The sequence below is a fragment of the Sapajus apella genome, unplaced genomic scaffold (assembly GCF_009761245.1).
Source record: "Sapajus apella isolate SASKATOON/1434 unplaced genomic scaffold, GSC_monkey_1.0 scaffold45, whole genome shotgun sequence".
NCBI classification, from domain to species: domain Eukaryota; kingdom Metazoa; phylum Chordata; class Mammalia; order Primates; family Cebidae; genus Sapajus; species Sapajus apella.
The window spans coordinates 212112-237222 of NW_022436985.1; the positions used below are offsets into that span (position 1 = coordinate 212112).

The 25111-nt window shown below is 35.9% G+C and overlaps 1 protein-coding gene and 1 long non-coding RNA gene across 4 annotated transcripts in view; one reads left to right on the plus strand and one right to left on the minus strand.

Annotated features, from left to right (window-relative positions):
* The window catches only part of STPG2 (sperm tail PG-rich repeat containing 2), a 613616-nt gene that overhangs the window by 138594 nt on the left and 449911 nt on the right, over positions 1-25111 (plus strand). For all 3 annotated transcript variants that reach the window (XM_032239554.1, XM_032239555.1, XM_032239556.1), the window contains 2 exons: positions 6072-6231; positions 15370-15530. In XM_032239554.1, the coding sequence (XP_032095445.1) occupies positions 6072-6231; positions 15370-15530 (321 nt within the window). The remainder of the gene's footprint in view (positions 1-6071; positions 6232-15369; positions 15531-25111) is intronic.
* LOC116524387 lies at positions 437-19138 on the minus strand. Its single transcript, XR_004257308.1, has 3 exons — positions 19034-19138; positions 7627-7631; positions 437-446 (listed from the first exon to the last, which is right to left on the minus strand). It is a non-coding gene; the product is annotated as an uncharacterized LOC116524387 (long non-coding RNA).

The following is a 25111-nucleotide window of genomic DNA, read 5'->3' on the forward strand; positions in this document are numbered from 1 at the left end:
TAACATATTTGTAAGGTAAGACAATTATAATACTAACAACCTTTATTATGTGGCAGTCTCCAGACCAAAGTGATTGTGATATTTATCCATCTATGGTATGTACAGCTCTGATTATCTTATTTAACTTGGGAAGATTATTAACCTTCAGGTGACTATGGACGACTACTTTGATTTTATGGTATTGTACTTAAAAAGATACCTCCTTGGAGACAAGTAGATAGATTGCAGGTATATTTGGAGATAAAATTAATATGACTTTTTAATGGGATAGATGTTGTAATGAGGGTCTGGGAGGAATCAAGAATGAATGCTAGATTTCTTGCATTGAGCAACTTAATGATACTTAAGGTACTATACGAGATGGATGTGGGGAGGAGAGGATATTTTCTCTGTGTGTATGTGTACGTGTGCACACACCTGGGCTTTCATGTGCATGTATGTTTGCCCTTGATTTTTTAAAAAATACTATTTTTACAAATAAAATCTCAAATTTTATAATATTTCTTTTACTCTGATTTATAGACCTAACTTTACATCACTTGACATCAATCATATTTTAAAATATATTTTTATTACTAGAAAAGAATATGATATCAATTTGACTTAAGGAGATAATGGAGAAAAGAATAATGGCTCTGCAGTAAAAGATAAGGAGGAGTTACAATTAAACAGGATAACCTGCTAGGGGTAGTGTTAATGTTTATTTGAATATGAATAGATACATATTAGTGATTATGATAGAAAAAGAAATAATGCAATTAACAAAGTATATTTAGAACACAAAATTTCTGGTTTGTAGGAATAAAGACAGATACATTTCTGTATTAGATGCTTATTTTAGTCATTGATTTAGGAGTTGCCTGACATTTTACCTAAATACATTGAATTGCCTTATATCTTCAATTATTAATTTTAAATACATAATATTTCCTTTATGACAATGGCTGTTAACCCTGGATGCACATTTAAAACACCAGAGGAATTTAAATTTATTCTGATACCCATATGACAACATGCCCTTTGCTCTTCCTTTCAGATATTGATTCAGTTGGTTCAGAATGGGGCCTAAATAGCAATATATATATTTTAATTCCTCAAGTAATTCTAATATGCATCCATGGTTGAAAATTGTCATTACATAAGCATTATACTTAGCATCTAAAATAATAAGATAGTATTTAGAAAAATAAATTTGAAAGTCCTTTTTGGTACTTCCAGTAATAAATTTTTATTTTGGTAGTGTTAATATTTACCTGCTTTACAAAACTCAAAAGAACATGTTATACTATTTTTTTGCATAAGAAAGATGGAAAAATAGGAAAACATACACATAACTATTTGGCTATATAAACACAACGAAGGTAAACCAGAAAACTATGATGTTAATTACCTACAAGTGATGGTGAGGAGGTAAAGTGCAAGCACTGGCATGTTGCAGTTTATTTGTACTGGCTTGCAAGAGCCAATTGTTAAGTTTCTAGTAGTTTTGCAGGCTGGTTGACATTATGTTGGTAGTGTGAAATTAGCCACTGCTGTGGGTGTATTTACACCATGTAAATCAGCAAACGTTGCAAATTGAGACCTTTTTATCCCAAGTGGCGCAGCATCCCTTGGGGTAGAAGGCAAACAGAGAGAGTAACACTTCTTTGACTACACTTCAAAAAATAAAATAAATCAGTAAGAATGGGAAAAGTTAAAATAAACTGAAAGCAAATGTAAATAAAGAAACAGTTTTATTTTAAATGAATGCCATTAACTACACTGAAGGGAAAAAGAGAAGGAATAATCCAGGTAACCATACTATTTGACTATATCAGTCTTCAATGTGGGCTGGGATTGGAGGGTGAGTGGGCTATGAATGTAGGAATTGGAAACAGGGCAGGTGCGGTGGCTCATGCCTGTAATCCCAAAACTTTGAGAGGCTGAGGTGGGTGGATTACTTGAGGTCAGCAGTTTGAGACAAGCCTGGCCAACATGGCAAAAGCCAGTCTCTACTAAAAATACAAAAATTAGCTGTGCCTAGTGGCAAGCACTTGTAATTCCAGCTACTCAGGAAGCTGAAGCACCAGAATCTTCTGAACCCAGGAGGCAGAGGTTCTAGTGAGTCGAGATTGTGCCACTGCAGTCTAGTCTCTGGGATGGAATGAGACTCTGTCTCAGAAAAAAAAAAAGAATTGGAAACAAATTCTGAATGATTTTTAGTAGGTTGGTTTATTGGGATGGTATGTGAAAAGCAATCATAAAATTATCTTAGATATATTACAAGTTTGAGCAAAAAAATTGATATTCTGAGATATGGTTTTCATTGTTAAGGAAGGTACATACAAATATGGATTGGAGGAGGTGAAAGAGGACCTTGTGGGATACATTTGAATCGAAGGTTTTTATATGAACTCATGATTTTTATTATTATTTTATTTTAGTTTTTTGAGATGGAGTTTTGCTCTTGTTGCCCAGACTGGAGTGCAAAGGCATGATCTCAGCTCACCACAACCTCTGCCTCCCGGGTTCAAATGATTCTCCTGCCTCAGCCTCCCAAGTAGTTGAGATTATAGGCATGCACCACTATGTCCCACTAATTTTGCATAAGAAAGATTGGAAAATAGGAAAACATACACATAACTACGAAGATAAACCAGAAGACAATGATGTTTATTATCTACAAGTGATCACCAACCTCAGGTGATCCACCTGCCTCAGCCTCCCAAAGTGCTGGCATTATAGGCATGAGCCACCATGCCTGGCTGTGAACTCATGATTTTTAATATATATTTATATGTATGAGTATATGCATATATATATATGCACATGTAAATGTATATATGTTCCTGTGGTTATGTATATGGGTATATATGTGTTTCTCTCTCTCTCTGTCTCTCTCTCTCTCATTCTCTGTGTATGTGTGTATGTCCGAGCTCTGTCTGCTAAATGAACCAAGAAGCAAAGATATCCCAGTAGCAAGGGACACATCTAGCACCCAGAACTTGGTCTCCAATTCTATCCTACTGAAAGAAAAAGCATTCTTCAGAGAAATAACTGATTGTAGGGTAGGTGGAAGAGGAAAGTGTAACACCTTATGTCAGAAAGTAAGTTCTAAACGAAATGATGAGAGCATATCACAGTGAGGAAATGCGTTCTCTTTCTGGGTCCACAAGGGGTCGTCGTAATTTTAAGGGCAAGAACTTCCCAGCAAGATGCCCCCTTCCCATCTCTTTCCATCCGGGAGATTTAATGATTTATGTGTAAATTTTGCGGGTGTGGGAAGAAACTAAGGGTCTATCACCCCAGTGGATGTTTAAAGGAACTCCTTTCATTGGCCAGAGGAACTTGGGGAGGTAGGAATTTCTCCCAGGATAAATTCCCCTGCTTCTTTACCCACACTGGATTTCCAGCTCTCTGGAATTCCGTCCCACATAGTGGGAGCTCTCTTTCTCCTCCTGGTTTTCCCCTCTGGGGTCTCCTTCCAGAAATTCACTGTGGAAGCTGTCTTTCCTCTCCTGGATTCCATCTTTTTGGATTCTCTCACACAGTGTGAGGGGAGTTTTCCTTCTCTGGTTTTCTCCCTCTGGGAACCCTTCTCACTCAGTGTGAGAGCAGCTTTTCTTTCTTTCATTCAGCGTGAGAGCTAGCTGTTTCTTTCTCTCCTTCTTTTTCTCTCTGCCTAAATAGATCACTTTTCTGCAACACTTTTGGGGTCTGGTATTTATTTCATGAGTGTACTGCACTGTGGTCTCCTCTCTTACTCTTGAGAGAGTGATAGACCAAGAACCTGGAGAAACATCCTCTCAGGGAAGCTGAGGACTCCCCTGAACTCCTGAACCCCAGCAATAGGGACATAGGAAACAACATGAAGGGCCCCCCACTGGTTCAATAATGAATTATAAATCATTAATGTTGGCATTCTTGAATCAATATGGATAATAAATAAATAAGTACAGTTGACCCCTGAACAATGCAGAGATTAGGGATGCCAACTCTCCATGCATTCAAAAATCTTCATATAATTTTTGACTCCTCCCAAACTTACATTCATATAAGCTGTTGTGGACCAGAGGCCTTACAATAACATAGTCAAGTAACACATATTTTGTATATGTGTTATGCACTGTATAATTACAATAAAGTAAGCTCAAAAAAAGAAAATGTTATTAAAAATCATGAGGAAGAGAAAATATATTTACTATTTATTAAACGGAAGTAAATTACTATAAAGGTCCTGTCATTACATTCAATAGACTAGGAGGAAGAAGAGGAAGTGTTGGTTTTGCTATCTCAGGTGTGGCAGAGACTGAAGAAAATTATATGAGATCCCACATTGTTCAAACCTGTTTGTTCAATAATCAATTATAGATAGGTAAGTAGATAGCTTGACAATGGAATAAATAATTGAAGGGAGATCACTTGCTTACAGTAGAATGCTAAGTACTTACTATAAATATAGAGGCAGTGTTGAATTTGATCAAAATTAAAATTACCAGTGAAGGCCAGCAGACAGACATCATATCTCCAGGTATGATATCCTAAGAAAGCCACGCTCCACCTACCTAGTAGTCTGTCCAGAAATGCATAACCTGGATATAATTATGAGGAAATACCAGATAAACCTCTAGTAAGTAAGGTTCTATTATACAAAAGGGTGATTCTCCCTATATGTTAAAATCATAAAACACAGACCAGGTGTGGTAGCTGACGCATGTAATTGCAGCACTTTGGGAGGCTGAAGCGGATGGATCACCTGAGGTCAGGAGTTTGAAACCAGCCTAGCTAACGTGGCAAACCCCCATCTCTACCAAAGATACAAAATTAGCTGGGCGTGGTGATGCATGCCTGTAATCCCAACTACTTGGGAGGCTGAGGCAGGAGAATCACTTGAACCTGGGAGGTGGAGGTTGCAGTGAGTGAAGATTGTGCCACTGCACTCCAGCCTGGGCAACAAGAGTAAAACTCTGTCTCATAAAAAAAAAAAAAAAGAAAGAAAAAAACATCATGGAACACAAAGGAAGGCTGTGGAAAGGAGATGAAAAAGATATGATGACTAAAGCAATATCTGACTCTAAAGTAGATTATGTACTGAAGGGGAAAATGCAATAGAGACCTTGTTAGATTAGCTGACAAATTTGGAATATGAATCCTAAATTACACGAAAGCATTAGATCATTGATACATTTACTGAAGTTGATAACTGTACTGTGGATATGTAAGAAAATATCTGCATTGTTTCATAAATATATACTGAAGTATTTATGGGTAAAGAGCCATGACATATGTAACTTTCAAAATGTGTGTGTGCGTGTGTGTGTGTGTGTGTGTGTGTGTGTGTGTGTATGCGTGTGTATAGAGTAAGAGAGAAAGAGGAAGAGAAGGACAAATAGACAAAACAGAGTTGGCAAAGAAAAAAAGGCAAATGAGGTAACATGATAATAGATGAATCTGGGTAAAGGTTATACACATATTTTCTGTATCATTTTTATTCATGCATATTCTCTGTAAATTTGAAATTATTTTCAAACAAAAAGTTATAAGGTTATATAATACTGTATCTTGTAAGAGTTCAGTTATAGATATATAACATTTTATATATATATATGTTAATAAGTTTATAAGTTAAACTGAATTGATAAACCACTGAATCTAAGATTTTTTTTGAGATATCTAATGATATTTTTGAGTTAATCGAATATGCATGTTGAGAAATTTTTCAATGAATAAAATTTGATTATATAAAATAAATTGTTAGATCATATAGTTTTAAAATTTATATTAACTGGCAGAATATTTTAAGTATGATAATTATTCCTACAGTATCATCTAGAATCTCATGTTGAGATTATTTCCTTCTAAAAGTCTGTCTGCCTTAGTAAGGCACATAATACATCACTATGTTAGTATATAGGTGATTTTGTTAAAAGCTATGTATTTTATGTTTTGATGGGAACAAGCTACATTTTCTTCACTCCATTAAGAAATAAATTAACTCCAGATGTTATATTACTCAAAAGGCAGGTTTTAACTCATGAAGTATCAAAATGTATTATAGTTGCTTATTAGCATATTTTCCTGTTCTTCCCTAGAGATTTTTACCTATGCAATCAATAACCCCAGCTCCTGGCACATATAACGAACCTCGAACTGCTATCAAGTCCTTGAAGAAAAAATCAGGACTGAAAAATATTCCATTTGGTCAAAGTGCTGTTCGATTCACACAGGACATCAGGACAGAGGAGATGCCAGGTTAGCAATTAATCTATATATGTCTTCTCTTTGGCTTTTTAAAGTAACTTAATGTACTTAACAAGATGGATATACCAGATAGTATGTTTTCTTTATTGTCCTATGTGGTGCTATTTTAAGTCAACATTTTTTTAAAGCATTCACTATATGTTAAACACAGATAAATCAAAATAATGTAAAGTTTTAGTAAGATTTCAGTTTAACATTTTACACATCCTAATTGTAATTTCCTATTGTTTTTCTTTATTTGTTAAATTTTCTGATTTTCTCTTGGCAGATAAACAACATAATATATCAACTATGTGGTCACTATTAGTAATATAATTTGTGATGTTCAGTTTTGTTAATTTTTTTTTATTTCAGAGATGTTCAATCACATATTCTGGTATTGTCAGTGGATATTCTAATGTTCAGAGCCAAGAATATAGAACAAAATAAAATTTAAAATTGCTGACATACCGTTCTGGCTCTCTATTGCTGTGTAATAATCTTAGTGGCTTAAAACAACAGGTTTTTCTATTATATCTCATTATTTTGTGGGATGGCTAGAAGGCAGGACTCAGATGGGTCTGTTATTCACAGTATGTACATAACTCCAAAATGGCTGCCTCAGGGCAGCCTGACTTTTAACATGGTGGCCCAGGGTTCCATGAGACTGACCAGATGCTGCAAGATATTTTATGACCCAGCCACAGGACTCCAAGGACATCGCTTCTTCTGCATTCTGTTAGTTAATTAAGTCACTCAGAGTAGCACATATTGATGCGAAGAACATGAAACTTAATCCCTCAGTGAGAAGAGTAGCAAAGAATTGATGGCCAGTTTTAATCTACTTTATGATCAATTCCCTGGCCACAAAATATTTACAATGGTAACTACATGTACCTATTCCTTCCCAAGGACCCAAAAGTTTCATGTAATTATGTCATAATTTCAAAGCACAGGACCTCTTTAAAAAAAATTTTTTTTTTGAGACATTCATTTCTGTCATTCAGGCTGGAGTGCAGTGGCGTGATCATAGTTCACTGCAGCCTCCAACTCCTGGCTCAAGGTATCACCTGCCTTAGCCTTCTGAGTAGCTGGGACCACGTGTACATGCTACAATGCCTGGCTATTTAAAAAAATTTCGGCCGGGGGCGGTCGCTCACACCTGGAATGCCAACACTTTGGGAGGTTTAGGTGGGAAGATCACAAGGTCAGGAGATCAAGACCAACCTGGCCAACATGGTGAAACCCTGTCTCTACTAAAATACAAAAAGCTGGGCATGGTGGTGTACGCCTGTAATCCCAGCTACTCGGCAGGCTGAGGAAGGGGAATCGCTTTAACCTGGGAGACAGAGCTTGCAATGAGCCAAGATCACACCACTGCACTCCAGCCTGGTGACAGAGCAAGACTCCATCTCAAAATAAATAAATAAATAAAAAATAAAAATTAAATAAAAAAATTGTGGTGATGAGTCCTCACTTTGTGGCCCTGACTGGTCTTTAACTTCTAACCTCAAATGATCTTTCCACCTCGGCTCTCAAAGTATTGGGATTACAAGTATAAACCACAATTCCCAGCCCCGGATTTTGTCATCTAAGTTAGGTATAGGTGCAGATGAGGATTCTTGTGCTTGGTTCTTAAGATACAACCCATTCTCTGTAAGCAGAGCTGTGAACCAAAGAGAGGGTTGATTCATCCACCATACAGTATGAGAGAGAGGATAATCAGATTAGACACTCCTATTCAAGAAGAGGGAAAACTGGAGGCCCACAGCAGTCACAGTGCTGTAGCAATTCTGAAATTCAGGTGGGCACATGTTACACATGTTAGCATTTCCTTGATGAGGATCCAGTAAAGCTCTCCAGGGGAATGATTTTCTGTGTTTCTTGTTCTGCCTTTGGGCTCTTGGTTCTGCTTTCAGTCATCCCTATCCTCTATGAAATAGGCTGTGTTTGCAGCTGGAACTTCTCAGCCAGCTTCTCTCAGCTTCTTTTCATTTTTATTCTCATTGTCCCTTTTATCCCAAGATGGTATGATTCTTATAAAAACTTTGTTTGAGTTACTTATTGTATTAATTTATAATCAAATACACTAGACAAAAGCCACACTTATTACATTTACTTAAAAAAATTTTTTTATAACCTTTGAGGCCGTTATGTATTTTGTATCACCCTTGTCTATTTTGTATTACCTTTGAGGCTATTATGTTTTTAACACAGTTAAGTTCTTAGGGCACCATTGTCTAAGTGAAAAGGGTCTGGGATACCAGACTTTAAGATTTTTTTTCTCTATTTTTAAAAATTATTATACTTTAAGTTCCGGGGTACATGTGCAGACCATGCAGGTTTGTTATGTGCCATGGTGGTTTGGTTTGCATCCATCAACCCGTCATCTACATTAGGTATTTCTCCTAACACTCTCCTTCCCCTTGCCCCTCAGTCCCCAACAGGCCCGGGTGTGTGATGTTCCCCTCCCTGTGCCCATGTGTTCTTACTGTTAAACTCCCACTTATTAGTGAGAACATGCAGTGTTTTGTTTTCTGTTCTTGTGTTAGTTTCCTGAGAATGATATTTTCCAGCTTCATCCATGTCTCTGCAAAGGACATGAACTGATCCTTTTTTATGGCTGCATAGTATTCCATGGTATATATGTGCCACATTTTCTGTATTCAGTCTATCATTGATGGGCATTTGGGTTGATTCCAAGTCTCTGCTATTGTCAACAGTGCTGCAGTAAACATACATCTGCATATGACAAGACCTTAAGATTCTTAAGGCCCCTTTTTGAAAGGTTTTATGAAGGATTACCACAAATATTTTAAAAAATTAAACAAAAGGTCTTACAGCCAAATGCTGCTTTTCATCTTTGCCTTGAGGCTACTTCTTACTTTGAGAGATGTTTATTGTCTGTATAGATTGGGGATGAAAAACAGTTTTATTTTCAAATCTGGCAAATTCTATTTCTTTTTTATTTCCTAAATATTCTCCTTGAAAAGTTAACACTTTATTACTTTTCACTTATTTATTTATTTTTAAGTTCAAGGGTACATATATAGGATTGTCATCTAGGTAAATTTGTGTCATGGGGTTTTCTTTTAGATTATTTCATCACCAGATATTAATCCTAGTACCCATTAGTTTATTTTCCTGATTCTATCTCTCCTCCCACCCTACACCATTGGTAGGCCCCATTGTCTGTGGTTTCTTTCTATATGTTTTCATTTTTCTGTTTCCACTTATAAGTACAAACATGTGGTATTTGGCTGTATGTTTCTGTTTTAGTTTGCTGAGGATAATGGCCTGTAGCTCCATCCATGTCTCTGTATAAGACATGATCTCATTCTTTTTTCATGGCTGTATAGTATTTCACGGTATATATGTACCACCTTTATCTAGTCTACCACTGATTGGCATTTAAATTGATTCCATGTCTTTACTCTTGTGAATAGTGTCGCAATGAACATATGTGTGCCTGTGTCATTATAATAGAATAGTTTATATTCCTTTGGGTATATACCCAGTAATGGAGTTGCTGGATGAAATGGTAATTCTAGAAAACTGAGCAGTTTAAACTCTTTTCCTTCTATCTTTACCTTCTCACACATGGATAAAAGGAACTGCTGGCACTTTGACATTCTACCTGGAAATTTCCTTAGTTAGAATTCAGCCATTATTTAGATATTTTCTTCATTACCTCAAGCATTAGTGTTGCTAAAATTTCTGCCATTGCATAATACAAGTTATCATTTTTCCATCCTTTAATAACATTTTCCTCACTGTCTTTCAAGTCATCACCAACAGTCTCCTCAAGGCCTTTATTCTAAATCTTCAAGTTGCTCTAGTTTCTGACCTATTGCCTGATTCTAAAACCACTGCCACAAATTTTAGAGTTTGGTTATAGTAATATACTTGGTACAATTGTTTGCTACGAATTCCATGGAGAGATTAAGTTTTGCTCTTCTTCCCTTCAGTCATGACTACTCCTGGTGCTTTCTTGACCAATGCATAGAGTGGAAGTGATATTCTAGCACTTCCTAGACAAAGTCATATGCTTTACAGATAGACTTGGGCATCTTGAAACAATTGGTCTTGGAGCCCTGAGCCTCTATGTTGAAGTATGACTAAACTGAGTAGTGTTTGTCATTGCAAACTTGAAATAATCAGAAGGATCAGAATCCAGTTTAAGAAAGTTTATTCAAGTACAAAGATTAGAATAGCTATTCAAGTAACACAGACTCCAAAGGAATAGGGCCAGTGCTCCAAAGGTGAAAAGTTAAAGTCTTGTTTTTATAGTCAGAAAATAAAGAAATTTAATAGGATTATAGCATTTTTCATACAAGGCTGGTTTATGAGTTATAGCAATTTGATTAGTTATAGCAGTTTAGCTATAACTGTTTTCCTTTTCCAATTTGAAAGACTGCATTTAATATTCCATCTTAGACAATGTGATAGTCGTGAAATCTTTGTGTCAGAGAAGTAAAAGGGAAGTTAAGCTATAATGAAGATCAGTAGGGAAGAGGCAAGAGGTCTTCTCTGGCACTTTTTAGTCTTCTACGTATTTTAGAAAACAATGTGGGTAAAGAAAAGTTTAATCTATAATCAGAAGAACAAAGGTTACAGCTGCCCGTCATGTGATTCAGGTTGCATAAGCACATTCCTTTAAGGCTCAAAATAATTTAAAGTCCCAACAGCTTTGATTTTGTGTTACTTATTTATATATCATAAATCTGAAATCTAAATTATTTCTAAATATTAACTTATGGAGTGGCCCAGTTGCCCTAAGAGTGGGTCTTACTGTCAATTTGATGGTCTAGTATATTACAAATAAAATATTATGCATTCTTCAAAGTTAGTTTATTTATAAAGGGAAAGTTAAGAATAACCTCTAAAATATAATCTAGAATCTTATGTTTTAAGGATTAGCAAGAATGGTCTTCATGGAAATTTGATTTCATGTAATTATTAGAGTACAGTAATGAAATGGACTTGTAAAACATTCATAGAGCAGATTTGACCACCGAATGTGGAGCTCCAAAATGTTTGCAAGTTACTATTATAAGGCACCCCTAAACCTTTTAACTGTCCCATAGCAGATCTGATCTGGGGTTCCTGGACATTTCTACACTTAATGATTCTGAGATAAATGTAAGAAAGTTCTAATATGAGTGAACCATATGATCAGAACGGCTTTTTAAGTCAGAAGCTTAAGAAGGTAGTACCTGATATGTGTATGTATGAGGTCTCTATCCCTGAGGATGCTATATTAAGTATTTAAGCTCACCTGCAAAGTGCTATGTAATGCTCTTGAGCCAGAAGGGAGAGAGATTTGACATAGTTGCTTGTTTTTTATATACCTTAAATGGTGGCTCAAAGAGTTTTCATTATACTTTCTGTTTATCTTTTTCCTAAACATCACCACTGGAAGAATGTTGAAAGGCAGCAGGAATAGTATATATTAGCACTTAGGTTTTCTGAGAGTTGGCACAACAGAATTTTGGTAGATATTTTTAGGGAATAGACTAGGACTCGAATATTTGAAAAATTAGGGAGAGTTTGTTTACATTTTGAGAGAAATCTTATATATGTCAGAAGTATGAAGGATATTTCTATGTAGGAAGATTTAATCACTTTTAAATCTGGAAAAAACCAAAGTAACATCTAATCTAGTACTACCCAGTGACATTCCTTTGTCAACTGTTTCCTGCCTATGGTGAGAAAAAAGATTGTACCAGAACATAAATCAACACAATACACTCTTCATTCAGAAGGACTAGTTATAAAATGCTTAGTGAAATAGTAAATTTACATTTAGTTGTAAACTCCTTATCTTGTAGATTGTTCTTGAACAGATATTGATCTAATCAATTCCTATTATTTTTAGATGACGAAGTTGAAGCCCAGAAAAACAAATGAGATTTCAGTAAAGTTTCATATGTATTTAGTGGCAGGACTAATTTAGTAGAATGCAGATAACATGAGTACAATGAAGTTAAGTGTTCTTTAAGTATATTATATTGCATCTAATGGATATTGCTGCTCACTAGAACTGATTTTATAAAGAACACACTCAAATAGTTGTTTTAAGTATATGACTGTCTTGTTAAAAATTTTTCAACAGCATAGAAAGTTGTATTATTTTGAATGAAAGATATATGAACCTAAATTCACTCAGACTACCACTGTGGAAAATATTCCAGGTTTTGAATATGCGCAGAAAAATAAAAAGCAAAAATTAAAATAACGTTTGTGGCAGGGAGGTCTAATGATAGGATATATTAATTTTTTGGTCAAATTTATCTTAATGATGCCGTATGATTCTTTGAAAGCTTTAGTATTGAGATTTATTTATTTATTTCTTCTTTATTTATGTATACTTTATACATAATATTAATCATTTAAATATATAATTTGATGAGTTTTGGTAGATATGTAGTCAGGCAATCACAACTACAACAATATTTTGGAGCACTTTAATCATTCCTAAAGTTTTCTCATGTTCCTTTGCAGTTAATCTCTACTCCCACTCTTGCCCTAGGCAACTGTTTCTGCTGCTATGATTTTAACCATTTCTAAATTTACATATAAATGGCATTATACATTATTCAACCTTTAGAGTCTGCCTTTTTTTACTTATCATATTTTAGAGATTCATTTATTTATTGCTGAGTAGTATTCCATGGTTTGGGTGTAGCACATTGTGTTTACTTATTAATCAAGTGATGGACACTTGGGTTCTTTTCATTTGGGAAAATACCTAGAAATAGAATTTCTGGTCATATGACAAGTGTGTTAGTCTGTTGTCATGCTGCTGATAAAGATGTACCTAAGACTAGGTAATTTACAAAAGAAAGAGGTTTAGTGAACTCACAGTTCCATGTGGCTTGGAAGGCCTCACAATCATGGCAGAAGGTGAAAGGCACAACTCACATGGCAGCAGACAAGAGAAGAGAGCTTGTGCAGGGAAATTCCTGTTTTTAAAACCATCAGATTTTGTGAGATTTATTCACTATCATGAGAACAACATGAGAAATACCCACTCCCTTGATTCAATTGCCTCCCACCAGGTTCTTTCCAAACAAATAATAATTGTGAGAGGTACAATTAAAGATGAAATTTGAGTGGGGACAGAGCCAAACCATATCATTCCACCCCAGGCCCCTCCCAAATCTCATGTCCTCACATTTCAAAACCAATCATGCCTTCCCAACAGTCCCCAAAGTCTTAACTCCTTTCAGCATTAACTCAGAAGTCCACAGTCCAAAGTATCATCTGAGACAAGGCAAGTCCCTTTCACCTATGAGCCAGTAAAATCAAAAGCAAATTAGTTACTTCCTAGATACAGTGGAGGTACAGGCCTTGGGTAAACACACCCATTCCAAATGGGAGAAATAGAGTGAAACAAAGAGGCTACAGGCCCCATGCAAGTCTGAAATCCAGAGGGGCTGTCAAATTTTAAAGCTCCAAAGTAATCTCCTTTGACTCCTTGTCTCACATCCATGTCATGCTGATGCAAGAGATAGGTTCCCACAGTCTTGGGAAGCTCCATCCCTGAGGCTTTGTAGGATACAGCCTCCTTCCTGGCTGCTTTCATGGGCTGGTGTTTTGTCTGTAGCTTTTCCAGGCACATGGTGCAAGCTGTCAGTGGATCTACCATTCTGGGGTCTGGAATATAGTGGCCCTCTTCTCATAGCTCCACTAGGTGGTACCCTAATAGGGACTCTGAGTGACAGCTCTGACCCCACATTTCCTTTCTGCACTGCCCTAGCAGAGGTTCTCCATAAGGGCCCCACTCCTGAAGCAAACTTCTGCCTCAACATCCAGGTGTTTCCATACATAGCTGCCAAGGTTTGGGGCTTGCACCCTCTGAAACCCTGGCCTGAGCTCTATGTTGGCTTCTTTCAGCAATGTCTGGAGTGGCTGGGATGCAGGGCACCAAGTCCCTAGGCCTAGGCTGCACACAGTGCCAGGACCCTGGGCCCAGTCCATGAAACCATTTTTTCCTCCTAGGCTTCTGGACCTGTAATGGGAGGGATTGCCATGAATACATTTGACATATCCTAGAGACATTTTTTTCATTATCTTGGGGATTAACATTGGGTCCCTCATTACTTATGCAAATTTTTGAATTTCTCCTCAGAAAATGTTTTTTTCTTTTCTATCACATTGTCAGGCTGCAAATTTTGTGAACTTTTATGCTCTGCTTCCCTTATAAAACAGAATGCCTCAAACAGCACCCAAGTCACCTCTTGAATGCTTTGCTGCTTAGAAATTTCTTCTGCCATATACCCTAAATCATGTTTTTCAAGTTCAAAGTTTCACAAATCTCTAAGACAGGGGAAAAATGCCACCAGTCTGTTTGCAAAAATATAACAAAAGTCACTTTTGCTTCTGTTTCCAACAAGTTTCTTATCTCCATCTGAGGCCACCCCAGCCTGGACTTTATTGTGCATATCACTATCAACATTTTGGTCAAAGACATTCAACAAGTCTCTAGGAAGCTCCAAACTTTCTCATGTTTTTCTGTCTTCTTCTGAGCCCTGTAAACTGTTCCAACCCCTGCATGTTACCCAGTTCCAAAGTTGCTTCCACATTTTTGGGAATGTAGAGCAGTGCCCCGCTCTACTGGTACCAGTTTACTATATTAGCCTGTTTTCATGCTACTAATAAAGGCATACCTAAGACTGGGCAATTTACAACAGAAAGAGGTTTAATGGTCTTATAGTTCCACATGATTGGGAAGGCCTCACAATCATGGCAGCAGGTGAAAGTCATGTCTGATGTGGCAGCAGACAACTCCTTGTTTTAAGACCATCAGCTTTCATGATATTTATTCATCATCACAAGAACAGCACAACAAAATTCCTTCCTCTTGATTCAATTACCTCCCAATAGGTTCCTCCCATGACACATGGGAATTGTGGGAATTACAATTCAGGATGAGATTTGTGTGGGGACACAGCCAAATTATATCAGCAAGTATATGTTCACTTTATAAGAATTCAACAAAATTTAAAAATGTGACTATACCACTTTGCATTTATGCCAGCAATATGTAATTTTTTTCTAAAAAAAAAAACTTAATTAAAAATTAGTTTAAAAGGTGCAAATAAAAGCATGCTTTTTCTTATATATGATATTTTAAAATAATTTTAGGTCCTGGGTTTTATAATGTCCTGAACAATACTATAATTGCCAATATTAGAAATATCTGCTCGAAGAAACAGAAGAAATGTGCATTTGGTTCTTCTGTTCCTCGGACTTTCTTCTTGGTTCAGAAAGAAGCTTGTGTTACCCCTGGGCCTGCTGATTATCAGGTAATACATTCATACCAAACTAATATTCTTTATGTTGAATATCAAGCTCTTAGGTTTCTCTTGAATTTACATGTTATAACTAATAGAAAAAGATGTCAAACAATCATTATAACAATATTCCATATGTTAAGGAAAGTAGGAGAAGTATTGAACATATTAAACATAGAGAAATGGCAGAAATATAAAGACACAAATTGAATTTCTAGAGATGAAAAATATAGTGTTTGAAAAAATATGCTCTGAGGATGTGTTCACAGGAAGGTGGTCAGAATGGCGAAGGTGCACAAGTTTCAACCATGTCACCCAAAGAACATTTTAAAAAAGTGAAGATGTTTAATACAGAGCAGGAAAGACTTACAGAGAATGAACTAGACATTGGTTTTAAAATGGAAAGCTTTCTAATATGGAGAAAGTTCTGTGTGACATATGGAATTCTATCAAGACCAATAGGTGAAAACTATAGGGTTTCATGTTTCAGTTCAGTGAAAGTAATAACTGAATTTTTTGTATTACAGTTTTAAGATGTATAGTATGATTTTAAGAGAACAATAGCAGGAACAATGAAAAACCAGAAAATATATGCATAACAATTTAAAGGTGGAAATTGTTACATAACTACATTGAAATCGGCTGCCCTTAATTGCAGATACATGAATTCTTATGTGTTTTATTATATATAAAATTTATATTTGTGGGATTAATTCTTATAATTTATACATGAATTTTTCTCAGGTTTCTAATGTTTATTTAAACTTATTTTTCTGAGGGTTGTTTTCTATGTATATGTGCTCAAAGAAGTTTATTTTCTGTGTAAACATCTATTTTAATTCTTTTTTTTAATCATTAAGAGACAATTCTCTGTGTGTTTTGTGTTTCTACACACCTTTGCTTGGACCTCCTTTTTGCAGATGATTGTGCAGCAAACAGCCTTCAAAGATACAATGTCTCCCTCCTAAGCAGAGGGAGTGCTTAGCCCTCTTTATAAAAGATTCAGGTTCCCAGAGCTCACAGTTTTTCTCCCATAACAAAGCCCACTTTGTGTGCAGGTGTTTGTTTTGCCCCATCAGCCTTGTCCCCAGTAGGACTTTAGGGCAAGGAGGACGGATGCAAATGTGCTGTTGTCATGCTGTTTGTTAAGCCATGAGTAATAAAGTTCTTTGTCTCTGACTCAAAGTTTTGCACTTTTCTGTGAAGCTGTGGCAGGTTAACTTACTAGGTTGAAGTAGGGCAAAATTTCAGACCCATCATAGTCCTTCCTATTTACATATTATTAACTTATAGACATTTTTATTTTGTTATATTTTGCTCCCACAGGTCCCAGTATTGCATCTGACAGCCTCCTCAAAACGGCCCTCTAGTTTCTGTCAATTTAATTTATATTTCATTAAATTTACAAGTTCATTATTAAATTGCAATTGTAAGAACAAGTTTAACATACCTACATGTACTCTCAAGTCATTTTTTTAGCTTACTAGATTTCTAGACTTTCAGTTTTTGAGTTTCTATCATCAACCTTTGATATTTGTCTTCAATTTCTATTGTTCATTTAGTCTGATAATCCATCTATCTATCTATCTATCTATCTACCTATCTGATCTCCGCGTGTGTGTGTGTGTTTCAAATATATATATATATATATATATATATATATTTGAAAGAGGGTCCCACTCTGTTGCCCAGGCTGGAGTGCAATGGTGTGGTTATGGCTCACTGCACCCTTGCCCTTCTGGGTTCAAGTGATCCTCCTGCCTCATCCTTCTGTGTGGCTAGGACCACAGGTACAAGCCATCACACCTGGCTATTTAACAATTTTTTTTTGTAGAGATAAGGTCTCACTGTATTGCCCAGGCTGATCTTGAACTCCTGGACTCAAGTGATCCCCTGCCTCAACCTTCTGAAGCATTGGTGTTACAGAGTGAGTCACCACACCCAGTATATATTTTTAACTGTGATAAAAAAACAAATAATATTAAATTTATTATCTTAATTATTTTAAGTGCTGTTATAAGTATATTTTAAATGCATCATGAATGTTAGCAGTTTTTAGAATATTTCTGCTCTATTTTGTTTAAAATGTACTAACAGTTCATTATTCTTAGTAACCTAACATTTAGATAAAAAGAATTACGGTATTTATTCCTCACTGTAGATATTGATAAGTCAAGCATAGTGATTACTAGCATGATCTCTGGACTCAGAGTGCTTGAATATACTTTTTTGCTCTGCAACTGATCTTGTGCAAGTTATTTTAACTCTTTATGCTTAGTAAAATGAAGATAATTATAGTACATACCCAAAAGTGTTATTGCAAATACTAAGTGAATCAAAAAATTCTTTGAATGTCTTATGGCACATAGTATGGACTCAGTAAATTTTTTATTCTTGTTGACAATCTAAAACTACCTATAGGTATAACTCAGACTCAGTTTATAGAATATTTGACAAACTAAAATCAAGAGTGTAATATAGATCCTAAACATGTCCGATTTAAAAAAAATCAGTCTGGTAAACCTTTTGTTTAATTGTAGTATCAATTGATTTATGTTTAATTTGGTTATCAACATGTTTGTGTTTGCCTACATTACACTATTTTATATATTGTATTGGTCCAATTGTTTTGCCACTTAATTTATTTTTTTATTTCCATAGGTTATTGGGGAACAGGTCATGTTGGGTTACATGAATAAATTCTTTAATGGGGATTTGTGAGGTTTTGGTGCACCCATTATCTGAGCAGTATACACTGCACCATGTTTGTAATCTTTTACCTCTTACCCCCTTCCACACATTCCCCCTCAGTTCTCAAAGTCCATTGTGTCATTCTTACGCCTTTGCTTCCTCATAGCTTAGTCCCATATATGAGTGTGAACATAAGATGTTTGGTTTTCCATTCCTGAGTTACTTCACTAAGAATAATTGTCTCCAATCTCATCCAGGTTTTCTGTGAATGCCATTAATTCATTTCTTTTTACGGCTGAGTAGTATTCCATTGTGTGTGCGTGTACACACACACACACACACACACACACACACACAATATTCCATTGTGTGTGTATATATATATACACAATATTCCATTTTGTGTGTGTGTGTATATACATGTGTGTGTGTATACACACCCCACAGTTTCTTTATGCACTCATTGGCTCATGGGCATTTGGGTTGGTTCTACATTTTTTCAATTGTGAATTGTGCTGTTATAAACATGTGTGTCTAACTATCTTTTTTGTATAATGACTTCTTTTCCTCTGGGTAGATAACCAGTAGTGGGATTGCTAGATCAAATGGTAATTCTACTTTAAGTTTTTAATGGAATCTCCACACTGTTTTTCATAGTGGTTATACTAGTTTACATTCCAACCAGCAGTGTAGAAGTGTTCCCTTTTCACTGCCTACATGCCAAGATCTATTACTTTTGGATTTTTTTATTATGGCCATTCTTGCAAGTGTAAGGTGATATTGCATTGTGAAGTTCAGCATTTTTTCATATGTTCATTGGTCACTTGTGTATCTTCATTTGAGAATCGTATATTCATGTCCTTAGCCCACTTTTTGATGGGATTGTTTGTTTTTTTGCTAATTTGTTTGAGTTTGTTGTAGATTCTAGATATTAGTCCTTTGTTAGATGTGTAGATTGTGAAGATTTTCTCCCACTCTGTGGGTTGTTTGTTTACTCTGCTGACTGTTCCCTTTGCCGTGCCACAGCTCTTTAGTTTAATTAAGTCCCAGTTATTTATCTTTGTTTATTTATTTATTTATTTTTGCATTTGCATTTATGTTGGGTTTTTGGTCATGAAATAGTTGCCTAAGCCAATGTCTAGAAGAGTTTTTTTTTTTTTTTTTTTTTTTTTTAACAGATGTTATCTTCTAGAATTTTTACAGTTTCACATCTTAGTTTTAAGTCGTTGACCCATCTTGAGTTGATTTTTGTATAAGGTGAGAGCTGAGGATCCAGTTTTATTCTCCTACATGTGGCTCCCAGTTATCCTAGCACTGTTTGTTGAGTGGGGTTTTTTTTTTTTCTACTTTATGTTTTTGTTTGCTTTGTTGCACAACCATTGACTGTAATTATTTGGGTTTATTTCTGGGTTCTCTATTTTGTTCCATTGGTCTATGTGCCTATATTTATACCAGTACCATGCTGTTTTGGTGACTATGGCCTTATAATGTAGTTTGAATTCAGGTAATGTGCTGCCTCCAGATTTGTTATTTTTGCTTGGTCTTGCTTTGGCTATGTGGGCTCTTCTTTGATTTTATATAAATTTTAGGACTTTTTTTTTTTTTTAGTTCTTTGAGAGTGATAATGTTATTTTATTGGAATTGCATTGAATTTGTAGATTGCTTTTGGCAGTATGGTAATTTTCACAATATTGATTGTACCCATCCATGAGTATGGGATGTGTTTCCATTTGCTTTTTGTTGTCTGTGATTTCTTTCAGCAGTGTTTTGCAGTTTTCCTTGTAGAGGTCTTTCACCTCCTTAGTTAGGTATATTCCTAAGTATTTCATTTTTCTTGCAGCTATTGTAAAGGGGTTAAGTTCTTGATTTGATTCTCCGCTTGTCATTGTTGGTGTATAGGACAGCTACTGATTTATGTACATTAATTTTGTATCTGGAAATTTTGCTGAAGTCTTTTATCAGTTCTAGGAAATTTTTGGAGGAGTGTTTATGGTTTTCTAGGTATAAAGTTATATAATCAGCAAACAGTGACAGTTTTACTTTCTCTTTACCAATTTGCATGCCCTTTATTTCTTTCTCTTATCTGATTGCTCTGGCTAGGACTTCCAGTACTATGTTGGATAGAAGTGGTGAGAGTAGGCATCTTTGTTTTTTTCCAGTTCTCAGAGCTAATGCTTTCAACTTTTCCCCATTCTGTGTTATGTTGGTTGTGGTTTGTCATAGATGACTTTTATTACATTGAGCTATGTCCCTTGTATGCCGATTTTGCTGAGAGTTTTAATAATAAAGTGACGTTGGATTTTGTCAAATGCTTTTTCTGCTACTATTGAGATAATCATGTGATTTTTGTTTTTAATTCTGTTAATGTGATGTACTACATTTATTGACTTGTGTATGTTAAACCATCCCTGCATTACTGGTGTGAAACCCACTTGATCATGATAGATTATCTTAGATTATCTTTTTGATGTGTTGTTGGATTCATTTTCCAAGTATTTTGTTAAGGATTTTTGCATCTATGTTCATCAGGGATATCAATCTGTAGTTTTCTTTTTTTGTTATATCCTTTCCTTGTTTTGGTATTAGGGTGATACCGGTTTTATGGAATGATTTAGAGATGTTTCCCTCTTTATCTTTTGGAATAGTGTCAAAAGGATTGGTCCATTTCTTCTTGAATGTCTGGTAGAATTCAGCTGTGAATCCGTCTGATCCTGGACTTTTTTTTTGTTGGTAATTTTTTATTACCATTTCAATGTTGCTGCTTGTTATTGGTTTGTTCAGGGTATCTGATTCTTTCTGATTTAAGCTAGGTTGGTTATATCTTTCCAGGAATTTATCTGTCTCCTCTAGGTATTCTAGTTTTTGTGTGTAAAGGTGTTCGTAGTAGCCTTGAATGATTTTTTGTATTTTTGTAGTGTCAGTTGTAATATCTCTTGTTTTGTTTCTAATTGAGCTTATTTGGATTTTCTCTCCTCTTTTCTTGGTTAATCCTGCTAATGGTCTGTCAATTTTATTTATCTTTTTGCTTTTTGTTTTATTTATCCTCTGTATTGTTTTGTTTCAATTTCATTTAGTTCTGCTCTGATCTTGGTTATTTCCTTTGTTTTGCTGGGTTTGGGTTTGGTTTGTTCTTGTTTCTCTAGTTCTTTGAGGTGTGACCTTAGATTGTCTCTTTGTGTTCTTTTAGACTTTTTGACGTAGGCATTTAAAGGTATGAATTTTCCTCTTAGCACTGCCTTTGCTGTATCCCAAAGTTTTGACAGGTTCTTTGTTGACTCTTGATGACCTGTCTAGTGCTGTCAGTGAAGTATCAAAGTCCCCCACTATTACTGTGTTGCTGTCTATCTCATTTCTTAGGTCTAGTAGTGTTAGATACATGTATGTTTAGGAATGTCATCATTTTCTGTTGGACAAGTCCTTTTATAATTATATAATGTTTTTTGCCTTTTTAAACTGCTGCTGCTTTAAAGTTTGTTTTGTCTGATATAAGAAGAGCTACTTCTACTGGCTTTGGGTGTCCATTTGCATGGAATGTCTTTCTTCCAGCCCCTCTTTACGTTAAGTTTGTATGAGTTTTTATATGTTAGGTGAGTCTTTTGAAGGAAGCAGATAGTTGGCTGGTAAATTCTTATTCCTCCTGCAATTCTGTATTTTTTTAAGGAGAGCATTTAGGCAATGTACATTGAATGTTATTATTGAGATGTGACGTACTAGTCCATTCATCATGCTATTTGTTGCCTATATACCTTGGTTCATTCATTCCTTTCTCCTCTCCTCTCCTCTTTCTTTTCTTTTCTTTTTTTCTTCTTTTTTGAGACACAGCCTCACTCTGTTGCCCAGGCTGGAGTGCAGTGGCACAATCTCAGCTCACTGTAACCTCTGCCTTCCAGGTTCAAGCAATTCTCATGCCTCAGCCTTTCAAGTCGCTGGGATTATGGGCACACACCACCATGCCCTGCTAATTTTTGTGTTTTTAGTAGAGACAGGGTTTTGCCACATTGGCTATGCTGGTGTCAACTCCTGACCTCAAGTGATCTGTTTCCCTCAGCCTCCCACAGTTCTGGGATTACAGGTGTGAGCTACTGTGATTGTTTTTTGTTTTTAATTGTATTTTTGTTTTTCAGGCCTTGTGAGATTTATGGTTTAAAGAGGCTGTGTTTTGATGTGTTTCTGGGATTTAAGAGTTAGGGCTCCTTTTAGCAGTTCTTATAGTACTGGCCTGGTAGTGGCAAATTCTCTCAGCATTTGTTTGTCTGAAAAAGGTTGTATGTTTTCTTCATTTCTGAAGCTCAGTTTCACTGAATACAAAATTCTTGGCTGATAATTGTTTTGTTTAAGGAGGCTGAAGATAGGGCCCCAATTTCTTCTAGCTTATAGGATTTCTGCTGAGTAATCTGCTATTAATCTGATAGGTTTTCCCTTACAGGTTACCTGATGCTTCTGCCTCACAGCTCTTAAGATTGTTTCCTTGTGTTAACTTTAGATAACTTGATGGTAGTGTCCCTAGGCAATGATCTTTTGAGATGAATTTCCCAGTTGTTTTTTGAGCTTCTTGTATTTGGATGTCTAGGTTATTAGCAAGGCTGGTGAAGTTTTCCTCAATTATTTCCCCAAATATGTTTTCCAAACTAGATTTCTTTTTCCTTAGGAATGCCTATTCTTAGGTTTGGTCGTTTAACATAATTCCAGACTTCTTGTAGGCTTTGTTCATATTATTTTTCTTTCTTTCTTTGATTGGATTAATTCAAAAACTTTTTCTTCAAGCGCTGAAGTTCCTTCTGCTTGTTCCATTCTATTGCTGAGACTTTCCAGAGCATTTTACATTTCTATTAGTGTGTCCATTGTTTCCTGAAGTTTTGATTGTTTTTTATTTATGCTATTTATTTCATTGAATATTTCTTCCCTTGTTTCTTCTTCTTCTTCTTCTTTTTATTGAAATGGAGTCTCGCTCTGTTACCCAGGCTGGAGTGCAGTGACACAATCTTGGCTCACTGTAGCCTCCCCTCCTAGGATCAAGCAATTCTCTTACCTCAGCCTCCTGAGAAGCTGGGACTACAGGTGCACGCTGCCATGCTTGTCTATTTTTTTTTGTATATTTTTAGTAGAGATAGGTTTCACCATGTTGTACAGGCTGATCGCGAACTCCTGAACTCAGGAAATCTGCCCACCTCGGCCTCCCAAAGTGCTAGGATTACAGGCATGAGCCCACTGCGCCTGGCCTTGTTTCTTATATATGTATTTTTTTATTTCCTTAAATTGGGTTTTGCCTTTCTCGCGTGCCTTTTTGATTAGCTTAATAACTTTCCTCTGAATTTTTTTTTCAGGTAAATCAGGGATTTCTTCCTGATTTGGATCCATTGCTGGTGAGCTAACGTGATTTTTTTGAGGATGTTAATCAACCTTGTTTTGTCATATTACCAGAGTTGGTTTTTGGTTCTTTCTCATTAGAGTAGGCTCTGTCAGAGGAAAGGTGTAGGACTCAGGCTGTTTTCAAGGGAAACAAGATTCTTTTGTCCCGGGGGGTGTTCCCTTGACAAATTATTCTCCCCACTTTCCTAGGGATGTGGCTTTCTGCCAGCTAAGCTGTAGTGATTGTTATGTCTCTTCTGGATCGAGCCACCCAGCAGGTCTGTTAGGCTCCTGGCTGGTACTGTGGGTTGTCTGCACAGAGTTCTGTGATGTGAACCATCTGTGTGTCTCTCAGCCATGGATACCAGCACAATATTTGAGGTTTCTCCCGGTTCCTGCAGGAGCAATCTGCTTTCTTCAGTGGGTCTGTGTGTTCTCTCAGCTTTCCTGATTTCCTCAGCTCCACAGTAGGCCTGGAGCAAAAGTTCATGACCTGAGACTCCATACACTGCTCTGTCCATCCAAGTGGGATGGAATCTAGTTCTGCCTCCCATCTGCCATGATTTCCATTATCCACTTTTCCTTATTTTGTTCTTTCTTGGATTAATCAAATATTATAATCAAATAAAATATTAATGAAGCATTTTATTTTATTCCATTTCATCAACATCTATTACATTTTTTAGTTTTGTTTTACTATTTTTTTAATCACCTATTGCAATCCAATGAAAAGGATGACTTTTACCACTTTCTCAGTCAGACGAACTTAGAACATTTTCACCCTATTTTGTTATCTTGTAATTTATTTAATTATTGTCACACATTTTACATCCACATATTTTAAATTTTTTGAATATTATTATTTTGTTGTGTGGATTACATTTATTTATTTTTCTGTTGTGCTTCATTCCTTTTTGCACTTGTATTTTTATAAAAAATGGAATCTTTTTTTTTTTGTCTGAAAAACTCCCTTTAGCATTTCTTCTGGTCCAAGTCTGATGCTGAATATTACAGTTTTTGTTTGTCTGAAATGTATTTTGTTATTTTTGAATGATTTATTTTTGAGTATAGATTTTTAGGTCAGTGATTATTTTCAGCATGTTAATAATATTTTTTTATTTTAGACTTTCCATTTTTTCTATTAGAAGTAAGCAGCCCAGCTTATTGTTTCTTCGTTGAGAGAAATTGTCTTTGGTTTTTAACCTTTGATGTGTCTGAAGTGTTTTTCTCTTTTTAATACATTTGCCTGAGGTTTGCAGAAGCTTTGAATTTCTGGGTTTATGTCCTTTATCAGTTTTAAATAATTCTTGGCTATTATCTTTTTATGTATTTTTTCCCCATTTATTTATTTTATTGCATTTTAGGTTTTGGGGTACATGTGAAGAACATGCAAAATTGTTGCATAGGTACACATGTGGCAGTGTGATTTGCTGCCTTCCTCCACATCTCCTACATCTGGCATTTCTCCCCTTGCTGTCTCTCCCCAGCTCCCCACCCCCTACCGTCCCTCCCCTATTTCCCCCCAACTGACCCCAGTGTGTAGTGCTACCCTC